Source organism: Helianthus annuus, chromosome 16 (genome assembly GCF_002127325.2).
Source record: "Helianthus annuus cultivar XRQ/B chromosome 16, HanXRQr2.0-SUNRISE, whole genome shotgun sequence".
Taxonomy (NCBI): Eukaryota; Viridiplantae; Streptophyta; class Magnoliopsida; order Asterales; family Asteraceae; genus Helianthus; species Helianthus annuus.
The window spans coordinates 1,288,309-1,300,628 of NC_035448.2; the positions used below are offsets into that span (position 1 = coordinate 1,288,309).

At 35.9% G+C, this 12,320-nt stretch overlaps 1 protein-coding gene and 1 long non-coding RNA gene across 5 annotated transcripts; one reads left to right on the forward strand and one right to left on the reverse strand.

Moving 5' to 3' along the window:
- Positions 1 to 264: 264 nt before the first annotated feature.
- Positions 265 to 8,655, reverse strand: LOC118488408. Of its 4 annotated transcripts, none has more exons than XR_004884629.1 (4): positions 8,488 to 8,653; positions 5,549 to 7,642; positions 4,091 to 4,246; positions 265 to 1,935 (listed from the first exon to the last, which is right to left on the reverse strand). It is a non-coding gene; the product is annotated as an uncharacterized LOC118488408 (long non-coding RNA). The 4 variants fall into 4 exon arrangements; XR_004884628.1 differs by having other exon boundaries at positions 4,086 to 4,246; XR_004884627.1 differs by having other exon boundaries at positions 4,091 to 7,642; positions 8,488 to 8,655.
- Positions 8,656 to 8,774: 119 nt separating this feature from the next.
- LOC118488488 lies at positions 8,775 to 9,871 on the forward strand. The gene is made up of 2 exons (XM_035986116.1): positions 8,775 to 9,203; positions 9,275 to 9,871. Exons 1-2 carry the CDS (start codon positions 8,775 to 8,777, stop codon positions 9,869 to 9,871), a joined length of 1,026 nt encoding a protein of 341 aa, XP_035842009.1.
- The last annotated feature ends 2,449 nt before the right edge of the window (positions 9,872 to 12,320 follow it).

Below are 12,320 nucleotides of genomic sequence, written 5' to 3' on the forward strand. Positions count from 1 at the left end.
GCGATAATAAAACATTCGATTACTTCAACCCTTCCTGATTACAACACTTACTCCACATAATACAACTAAAACTGAAAATAGACTATAGAAAGTCAAGGTTGACTTGGACTTTGACATTCGAAATGTAACGCCCATATTTCTTAGTCCGAAAAGTAATATTACCATACTATTATTTAAGAAAAATTTGGGCATGACCCGTTCGTAATAAGAACAATTCCCTGTAAGATCGTCGTGTAAGAACTTAAAGATAACGCAGCGGAAAAATAGCTTTAAAATTTCTTTACGATCTTATAACAATACACACATTCAAGAAGAAGCTTACAAAATTCACTTCCCTTTTTACAAACTAATGCGTTACAAAATTAAGACTACGTAACCGTTCTTTCCGTACAACCCTTGTTATTCGACTCGATCTATGCCCGCTTATCTTCGATAGTGGTAGAAGAAATCCGTGTAGTACCTGTGGACACCACATACAACTTAACCATTAGTCATTGACAACGTCATACAACAATAATCTGATACAAATTAAAAATCATATAACATTCGACAACATAAACTTTGATTCATTCGACTATCCTCTCGGATTCCTTTGTTCCGAGTTCGGCTTCAAGGTTCGGCTTCAATTCTACAAGAGTCTGACGTTCTCATTCCTGCATTACATTCCAATCTCAAGCACATCATTAGTAACGTCCATACTCAAACGTATTGAAACCATGTATACATGCATACCTGTCCCATTCTTTTCATAGGCGATAAATCCTACTTCGTGCATTCATATATACATACGTCTGATCATACGCACCTACATATCTACATACAATCATATATATACATACATACATACGTACATACCTGATGCATATGTTTTTTGTACGCCTAAGTGGTTAATATTTACATGTTTTAGCATCGAATTTGTATCGAGACATGTTACTTTGATGCATTTTTACATGTAGGGTAGTGGTGGAAGATTGCGTGATGATTCCGGATCATAAACCTATCACATGGAGCTTTACACACATCAAAGGAACCCAAGGAAAGTGATCTAGGCTTGTTTGGAACACCCCGACGTTCACTTTAACATGGAACCAGCGTTTGACAGTGAAGCATGGGCGTTTGGGTTTCTGCCCGGCGTTCCATACTCCCAAACCCGGCGTTCCATACTCCGGGTGCAGATACAAAACGCCCACTAAAACTCGCATAACTTTTAACCCGATTGTCCGTTTAACCTCACGTTTCTTCCTACATGCTTGTAAATTCACACTCTATCATATGAACTTAAAATCCCATATCCGGATTAAGGAAATTCTTAACTTACACGCTATCGGCTTAATAACCATTTTCTAATTATTTGACCCGTTAATGTTTTCATCAAACCACTCCTTTGTTTTAACCCAAAACATACATGAACATTATATCCATAATACTCTTATATTATCTAGAGTTTCGTACTTGGGGTTTACGCAACCGATACCCGGTATTCATTAAATTCATTCATTCCATTTAAACCTACGTATCAAACTTGCTACTAAAACCTCCACTTGCGCAAATAAATATCTATTAAACCAACTCACATCTGAGTCTTTTGACTATTAAACCACATCTCCGATTCCCGGATTGCGTACTTATGTGCAATTCTACCCATTAACCGTTTATACTACCGTAGCCATTTCTTATACAACTTTTCGATATAATCATAAGACCTCATTTTGACCCGTTTGGTCTACTTAGAAAAATTCACCAATTTCATTCAACTAAATCCATATTTGACATTAAACATCATGTTTAATTAATTAAAATGCTACATTACTTAAACAAACTAAGAAGTGATTACGGAATCACTTACCTTGAGCGTCCGTTTTCGCATTCACTTCCTTGTCTCCTCTTGACCCGTTAGCTTTCCATGCTTGATCCCTTGCTAATACGACGCATATCCTTTCATTCCATCATATTTCAACATTGTTAGTATACATGATCATTCTCTGTATCAATCATTCTATTCCTATGTCACATTAACCTTCATTGGTCACCACTAACATTCATAAGGCATAGATTCGTTACTACATTATTCGTAGTACAATTAAATCAACTTACCATCATGTATGTCGTATAATTATCTAGCAAGTTTTTACATTTTGTACACGTTTACCTCTTAATCACCATTAGACAAATAATCAAATCCATGATGGCCGTCACACCATACAAGTACAAGGTACAATCCCCAAAATGCATGATTTTGATCAAAACATACATTCAACCCGAATTCTCATATGAATTCCATCTAAAGCACATTATTCAAGTTAGTTCACTATCAATTACTTTATTAACACCTTCTATGCGTATTCATCCATTCATTGCATACAATCTCATCTATCAAGCTCACCTAAGCATTTCATCAAGCACCTGGCGTGCGTACCACAATTTATGCACAATGTACAAGCATCTTAAGCATAATTTCCATAGTTCACTCATTGATTAACATAAACATCCTACTATTTTGAAATCTACCATTCTAATCATGAGCACATAGTTCTAAATCAATTACTCCTAACAATTTCACTAACACCAACCTAATTAGCATGTAGAACTTCACAAATTCTTAACCATCTTTTGTCATGCAAATGGGTTTTGCCCTAAACCATGCTCATATTCAAGATTTAGCATTTCTTGATGTTTTAACAACCATAGCAACCATCAATCATACCAATTAATGCATTATATTCATGAATTTTACTAAACCCACAAAATCAAACATCACCAAATCAAGAAATTTCACTTACTTGGGGTTAAGAACACTTAGTACATCAAAATTCCTAGCTCATGAATTCGATTCCTTGCTAATTTCACCTTTAATTGATGGAATTTTAGTGACTTAGGGTTTATGAGAGGGAAAGAGTTCCCTGGCCCTTCTCTCGATCGCACACCAGGCTCAAAGTCTGGTTTCTTTCTTTTTTTCTTTTTATCAAACTTTATAACATAATTACACACCTAGTCCCTTATCTTTTAAAACATATCACTTTACCTCACATTTATATGCTAACTTTGCTAAACCTTAATAATGGTAAAATTTTATGTTTACCATTTCTTTTCGCTACCTCATTGCGATTAAACATTATAACGTGTCCTACGAAATTTGGGGTGTTACAAGTCTACCCCCCTTAAAAATGGTTTTGTCCCCGAAACCTGGTTCATTTCCATTTAAATTAACTTTCTTTTTCTTTCGCCTCAACAACTAGATCGCAAGCCCGTCTCGGTGACGACCTTCTAACTTCAAGAACTCGATCTGGAGTTCTTATTAGTATCGTATTCTCTTTATAGTGCTAGTTCCTAGCACACCTCATCACTAGTGGTTCATTCATATAATTCATTCAAAATGTATATTGTCGTTCGTACAGGCCTGAGCTTACGGCTTCTTCCTATCTTTCTAGTTAAACATAATGCATTCATATTCTTACTTATTTAACATAATTAGATTTGTTTCATTCTATTCATATATTATATACATTATTTCATTTTGTTCACCGTGAACAAACCTTAACATTCCAATACTAACATTCCTTCTAATTACTTTCATACCCATATGAGGGGTCAACATATTATCATACTCAATCTATGAACATTGGATGACTTGTTAGCCATTACAACACGACTACTTGACACGAGGATTAAACATCATCCTACTCTTGTTGCTGTCACATGATGCTCAGTACATTCTTAGGTTAAATAACAATTTCAACTCATCACATTATCGTACTAGAACTAAAGTGTGCAAACTAGAAGCAAACCCAAGGGTTTAATACCATGATTTACATAAAAGCAAAATGAAGTTCATATGAACTTGCCACCACATTCCCCGTTAGTATTAGTTCTAGTAATTTCGTATATACTTGGAGTTTTACTTCTACCTTCTTACTCGTACGTGACTGCCTACTACTTAAGCCAGATTTAAAACTCATTCTTAGTCAACTTCGAAAAGTCAATCCTTCCTTATCGTATCATATTTTGTGTTACCACTAGTTCGTGCAGAAGTACTTATTCAATTCATAACTTCATACTTAAATTCACATATGAAACAATTCACTAACCTTACTTTTTTTTTTTGCGTAATGCCATGACCCGCGAAAGCAAACCGACCACTTCATTACAAATTATAACGTCCCTGGATTGATCTCATTCATCCGTGTAATGAGCTTCCGCTCATGAGCATTCTTTCACTGGTCTTGATAGGTTTATCACACTTTGATATCTGCCATACTCATTATAAGATTGGGGATTATCACATCTCATTCAAATTTATTTAAACATGATGTTTATTACTTCACCTTGTTTACATATTAATACTTTCAAGATTCTTTTAAAGCATTAGTGTGTTAGACCTATTCATAACGGGTCAATACATGGCCATTTCTTAATATATCATTCTCATTGTTTGACCCGTTCTTGACGGGTAAATACATAACCATTATTTCGTAATTCTTTAACTCATTTGGTGTAGTACACTACACATTTCCTCTCTTCTCTAGTACTCCCATGGTTTGAAATTTAATTATTTCTCAGCTTCTGCAGTTTGACTTTTCAGGGTCAAACTGCCACTTATTTCTTATTATATATATATACATGCGTATCGAAGTACATGTTTGTACTCCTTTTCAATTCAGACATGCTTACGATCTCATCGCTTCTCTGTTCCAATGTTTTGTTGCAAACACTTGCCCTTCCTGTTTTAAGAGTTAGTCATAATACTTATTTCGCTTACAATACCAACATTTTGGTTCCTTTCGCTTATATACTTTCATTTCTTTTACGCATTCGATTACCCAATTAAGTGGGTAACGGCATATACTCTCATAATGAGATTCAAGCATACCACTTACGACCCGGTAACATCGGGTTAATTGCTTTCAACATAAATCTTTCGTTCTATCCGTATAACGGATTGAACTTCATACATTCGTTATCGCATTCACGACCACCCGTTCTAAACGGATGGTACCTTATCCTTACTCGACTTGTTCAACTTGAACCGGTCGACTTGCATAGCTTATTATAGCCTTCACTATCATAACCAAATCCGCAAGGGATTCGCATCATTCATATCCTTCATTCCTTGAATCCGTCTCACGGATTCAAATTTTTGCATTCATATCTTGTTGATCCGTACTTTCTTACGGATTCAACATTCTTCATTCTTATCACTTATACTTTTTACTCTTACGTAGTATCCTCAATTTTCCCGAGAGTCTTACTACCTATTTCCCCCGCACGCCCACCTGCTACCCAGTTCTACCAGACATACCTGCGATAATTACCACGGTCTCACGAACGTCATATGCTTCTTGCGTACTGGCCAGGTGCGCAATCCACACACTAGTTTCGTGCCTTCGTGTAATCATCGCCTTATGTCCGAGAAGTGGGTTTCAGTTTCGTGCATATTTCTAAAACTTCCCCAAGACCACATCATTGTCTTTCGTTTAATAATTACCCTCCCAAGGAGATCTCTTCCTTTTTCTTTTTAACATCGGTACCCATATATATTAGTAGCATGTACCTGGGGTTAATTTGCCTATTTGCATCTTTGCCTGCCTTAGCGTTCATCCTATTCTGCATTCACGGATCATCCTTTTCAAACTTTTAAGCTTACCTTGCACATACAAAAACCGTTAGTTTCCTCATATGAATGCATACATACACGCTTCCATTCCATTTTTACCTTTAGATTTTGATCGAGTCATGGATTGTACGGGTTCCTTATCACAAGAGCACACATGTTTGAGTTCAAGCATTTATCTTCTCGTGCTTGATTCACTCAAACAAGGGCTCTGATACCAACTTGTAACGCCCATATTTCTTAGTCTGAAAAGTAATATTACCATACTATTATTTAAGAAAAATTTGGGCATGACCCGTTCGTAATAAGAACAATTCCCTGTAAGATCGTCGTGTAAGAACTTAAAGATAACGCAGCGGAAAAATAGCTTTAAAATTTCTTTACGATCTTATAACAATACACACATTCAAGAAGAAGCTTACAAAATTCACTTCCCTTTTTACAAATTAATGCGTTACAAAATTAAGACTACGTAACCGTTCTTTCCGTACAACCCTTGTTATTCGACTCGATCTATGCCCGCTTATCTTCGATAGTGGTAGAAGAAATCCGTGTAGTACCTGTGGACACCACATACAACTTAACCATTAGTCATTGACAACGTCATACAACAATAATCTGATACAAATTAAAAATCATATAACATTCGACAACATAAACTTTGATTCATTCGACTATCCTCTCGGATTCCTTTGTTCCGAGTTCGGCTTCAAGGTTCGGCTTCAATTCTACAAGAGTCTGCGTTCTCATTCCTGCATTACATTCCAATCTCAAGCACATCATTAGTAACGTCCATACTCAAACGTATTGAAACCATGTATACATGCATACCTGTCCCATTCTTTTCATAGGCGATAAATCCTACTTCGTGCATTCATATATTCATACGTCTGATCATACGCACCTACATATCTACATACAATCATATATATACATACATACATACATACATACCTGATGCATATGTTTTTGGTACGCCTAAGTGGTTAATATTTACATGTTTTAGCATCGAATTTGTATCGAGACATGTTACTTTGATGCATTTTTACATGTAGGGTAGTGGTGGAAGATTGCGTGATGATTCCGGATCATAAACCTATCACATGGAGCTTTACACACATCAAAGGAACCCAAGGAAAGTGATCTAGGCTTGTTTGGAACACCCCGACGTTCACTTTAACATGGAACCAGCGTTTGACAGTGAAGCATGGGCGTTTGGGTTTCTGCCCGGCGTTCCATACTCCCAAACCCGGCGTTCCATACTCCGGGTGCAGATACAAAACGCCCACTAAAACTCGCATAACTTTTAACCTGATTGTCCGTTTAACCTCACGTTTCTTCCTACATGCTTGTAAATTCACATTCTATCACATGAACTTAAAATCCCATATCCGGATTAAGGAAATTCTTAACTTACACGCTATCGGCTTAATAACCATTTTCTAATTATTTGACCCGTTTATGTTTTCATCAAACCACTCCTTTGTTTTAACCCAAAACATACATGAACATTATATCCATAATACTCTTATATTATCTAGAGTTTCGTACTTGGGGTTTACGCAACCGATACCCGGTATTCATTAAATTCATTCATTCCATTTAAACCTACGTATCAAACTTGCTACTAAAACCTCCACTTGCGCAAATAAATATCTATTAAACCAACTCACATCTGAGTCTTTTGACTATTAAACCACATCTCCGATTCCCGGATTGCGTACTTATGTGCAATTCTACCCATTAACCGTTTATACTACCGTAGCCATTTCTTATACAACTTTTCGATATAATCATAAGACCTCATTTTGACCCGTTTGGTCTACTTAGAAAAATTCACCAATTTCATTCAACTAAATCCATATTTGACATTAAACATCATGTTTAATTAATTAAAATGCTACATTACTTAAACAAACTAAGAAGTGATTACGGAATCACTTACCTTGAGCGTCCGTTTTCGCATTCACTTCCTTGTCTCCTCTTGACCCGTTAGCTTTCCATGCTTGATCCCTTGCTAATACGACGCATATCCTTTCATTCCATCATATTTCAACATTGTTAGTATACATGATCATTCTATGTATCAATCATTCTATTCCTATGTCACATTAACCTTCATTGGTCACCACTAACATTCATAAGGCATAGATTCGTTACTACATTATTCGTAGTACAATCAAATCAACTTACCATCATGTATGTCGTATAATTATCTAGCAAGTTTTTACATTTTGTACACGTTTACCTCTTAATCACCATTAGACAAATAATCAAATCCATGATGGCCGTCACACCATACAAGTACAAGGTACAATCCCCAAAATGCATGATTTTGATCAAAACATACATTCAACCCGAATTCTCATATGAATTCCATCTAAAGCACATTATTCAAGTTAGTTCACTATCAATTACTTTATTAACACCTTCTATGCGTATTCATCCATTCATTGCATACAATCTCATCTATCAAGCTCACCTAAGCATTTCATCAAGCACCTGGCGTGCGTACCACAATTTATGCACAATGTACAAGCATCTTAAGCACAATTTCCATAGTTCACTCATTGATTAACATAAACATCCTACTATTTTGAAATCTACCATTCTAATCATGAGCACATAGTTCTAAATCAATTACTCCTAACAATTTCACCAACACCAACCTAATTAGCATGTAGAACTTCACAAATTCTTAACCATCTTTTGTCATGCAAATAGGTTTTGCCCTAAACCATGCTCATATTCAAGATTTAGCATTTCTTGATGTTTTAACAACCATAGCAACCATCAATCATACCAATTAATGCATTATATTCACGAATTTTACTAAACCCACAAAATCAAACATCACCAAATCAAGAAATTTCACTTACTTGGGGTTAAGAACACTTAGTACATCAAAATTCCTAGCTCATGAATTCGATTCCTTGCTAATTTCACCTTTAATTGATGGAATTTTAGTGACTTAGGGTTTATGAGAGGGAAAGAGTTCCCTGGCCCTTCTCTCGATCGCACACCAGGCTCAAAGTCTGGTTTCTTTCTTTTTTTTTATCAAACTTTATAACATAATTACACACCTAGTCCCTTATCTTTTAAAACATATCACTTTACCTCAAATTTATATGCTAACTTTGCTAAACCTTAATAATGGTAAAATTTTATGTTTACCATTTCTTTTCGCTACCTCATTGCGATTAAACATTATAACGTGTCCTACGAAATTTGGGGTGTTACACGAAAACACGGGGTGTTACACCAAGAACAAGAGTTAGATGAGGATGAAGATGTTGCGGTTGAAGAAAATCCCGTGAACGAAAATGTAGCCGAACCGGAAAGAGAAAGAAAAGGAAAAGCGAAACGGGAAACTTGGACGCCTAGACAAGAAGAGGCGTTGGCAAAGGCTTTTGTTCATTGCACTTTGAATAAAAAGAAAGGCAATCAACAAAAGGCGGATGGGTTTTGGAAGAAAGTTCTAAACCACTACAATGAAACGGTCGGAGGAAGTAACCGAACCCACTACCAAGTTCGCTCAAAATGGATGACGATGCAAACAAAAATTAACACATTCAACGGTCTATATCATCAAGCGGTAATTTTTTTTATATGGTTTATTTTTTAACGAAATATTTGGATTAAGTTGTTGATAATTTATTATTTTAGGATCGTTTACGTCCTAGCGGGTGTGACGATGCTTATGTAATGAAGCAAGCGCTAAAGGATTACAAAGGCAAGGAAAAACTTGATTTTGCTCATATTGCGGCTTGGGAGATTGTTAGAACAAATCAAAAGTGGTCGCCGGTACCTTTGTTGAACGAAGAAAGCTCCGGCTCGGGTCTAAAAAGAAAGTCTTCGGATTCGGGAAATTATACACGAGGATCACCGAAAGTCGAAATCTCGAGCGGATTCGGTATTCCCGACATAAACGAGGATCCTTCACCACCACCAAGACGACAAACGAGAAAGGAGAAAAAGGACAAAGGGCCGTCTTCAAGAAACGAAGATCCAAGAGATATAACACACAAATTCGAAGAGTACAAGGCCATGAAAAAAGAGATAATGGAAATTAAACGTATACGAGAAGAAAAGTACTTGACCTTGGCGGATGAGCAACGAGAGGCATTGCGACAAACAATGTTCGACAAGGACTTGGAGACGTATAATCGGCCTACCGAGAATGTTCACCCTGCGATGTTGGAAATCACACTCGCTAGAAAACGTGGGATCGCAAAAAAATATGGATGCCCTTGTGATTTTTAGTTTTTTTTAAAGTTAGATTTTATTTAAGAGTAAATTACAAGTTTTGTCCTTTATGTATGTCCCAAATTGCAGGCGCTGTCCTTTATCTTTAAAATTGATGAGTTTTGTCCTTAATGTTTGCAAATGTTGCACGTTATGTCCTTTATGGCAAACCCAGTTATATTTTTTAGTTAAATGAAGGCATGTACAGGGCACATGAGGGTAGAAATGTCGTTTCACCTCCCACTTATCTTTCCTCTTATTTAAAAAAGGTTTTAGAAAATAAAAAAAATTATATATAAACCTCTCTCTCTACTCTCTACTCTCTCTCTCTCTCTCTCTCTCTCTCTAAAACACCCACCCTCACCACTCTGTTCCGGCTGCTTGAAGTTCTTCTCCAATCTGTAGGCTACTCAGCATTAAGGTATCAATTTCGACTGTCACATATTTTATCTATTTGTACAACTTTTCATTCGAGATTGCCCTAATTTCTAATGTAGATTCTGTACATAAATGTAGACATTATAAAAGAATAAGCAACCTGCATTTTTAGGAACTGAATTTACAGAAGAATTGCAAGAGTGATTGAGTTTGAGTTTCAGTGTTCGACAGTAAGCATTTTAACATAAGAAACTAGAATTGAATAATAGCTTCTGAGATTGAAAGCTGAGTGTACAGGCAAGTATTTGAAATGGAACATGACTTCCTTTAGTACTTCTTTCTATCTAACAATTGCTTCAATGACTTTATTTGATTTTTTAATTGACTAAACAGACTTTTATATACATCAAAACTCACCATAATAAAGACTTTGTTGCTTAAAAGGAACGAGGCATATGCAATACCGTCAAACCTCGAAAAAGATGAAATATCCGTTGAAAAAGCGATATCAAGAACCAGGGATAAACATATTGGGTTACTTTTAGGATGTCTTATATGGCGATTGTTGAAGACAAGACTTTGTTTGTGGTGAAGAAGTTGAAAGACCGTTGCAAGGATTCTTATCCCCAATTTCCTTCACCGCTGCAAGGATTCTTATCCAAATCCCATACTTTGGTCCCTGCTATACCTAATTTCTCACTAATTTCTCACCAATTTGTTGCTGGTTTGGGTTGTTGCAGGTAGGGGTTAGGGTTCTGGTGGAGATGGTGGTGGTAGTCTGGTAGACGGTGGTGGTGGTGGGAGGTGGCGGCAGGTGAGAGAGGAGGAGAGAAGAGGGAGAGTAAGAATTTAGAGAGAGAAGGCAGAGAACATGAGAGAGAGAAATGGCAGATTATTTTGTATTTATAAATCTTTTTATTTTTTTTACAATCTAGCCCCTAAACATAATCAGTTTTACACAATAGCCTCTAAAGATATGAAATGAGAATAGTACCCTCATGTGTCTTGCACATGGCTAGATTTAACAAAAAAAAAATTAACTGGGTTTGGCCTAAAGGACAAAACGTGCAAGATTTTGAAACATTAAAGACAAAACTCATCAATTTTAAAGGTAAAGGACAGTGCCTGAAACTTTGGACAAACATAAAGAACAAAACTTGTAATTTACTCTTTATTTAAAATGTAATGCTTTATTTTTATTTAAAATGTAATGCTTTATTTTTATTTATAAAAAGTTGATGTTTTTTTCCGTTTTATCTTAAATTAAAAAAAAAAACAGAAAATAAAAAAAAAGTTTGCCACTCAGCAAGTGTTTAAACCATTGCCAACAATTTTCAGCAAAGTTTAAACACTTTTGACTGATTGACATGACGCACTCTGATTGATCGGTTTTTTGGTTTGCCACTCCAAAGTGTTTAACCACTCCTAACACCCTAAGGTATGCTCTAAGTAAGCCTCATAAAATTGAAGGGGTCAGGTTGGGTAACAAGCGAAAATGGATTCACCTTTCACATGGGAGTTGAAAGAAGAATGTAGAGTGTTTATTGTTACTTATAGAAGACTTTGAGCCTCAAAGCCTAGAAGTATGCTAACATTTTTGAGCTGGAATTTAGTTGAATTACTTCATTGTTTTAGCATGTAATAGGTTTGCTAAAATTAATGAAAGCCATCAGAAGTGTACCCCAAAACAGCTGCACATATTAACTACTAACTTAAAACAAGAAAGTTAATTACTACAAGTGAAAAGATGTTGCCCCATTGATTGGTTGGTGAAATCATGTATAGGGATGTAAGCGAGTCAAGATACTCGTGAGTTGCTCGACCCTGCTTACTAAGTTGAGTTCGAGCCTAAAATGGCCATATCTAATAATATTTTTAGGAAGGAGCCACATCTTATAATTAGCATGATCCCGAGCTTAATATAGCAAGCTTTACTAGGCTTGCGAGCTTATTATTATTCCATATATAAGTTTGCAAGTTTTTTATGCATAATAACTTGTACATTGTGCTTCATGAGTTTTTCAAAAAAAAAAAAGTTGATTTTTTACTTTTAACCAAAAGGTTTTTACCTTTTTCAATTTTAACCATA

Coding starts and splice junctions, on each gene's coding strand:
- LOC118488488 (XM_035986116.1), top strand. CDS start 8,775: ATGTTTACCATTTCTTTTCGCTACCTCATTGCGATTAAACATTATAAC. Junction 9,204..9,274: donor ACGGTCTATATCATCAAGCG/GTAATTTTTTTT, acceptor TTATTATTTTAG/GATCGTTTACGTCCTAGCGG.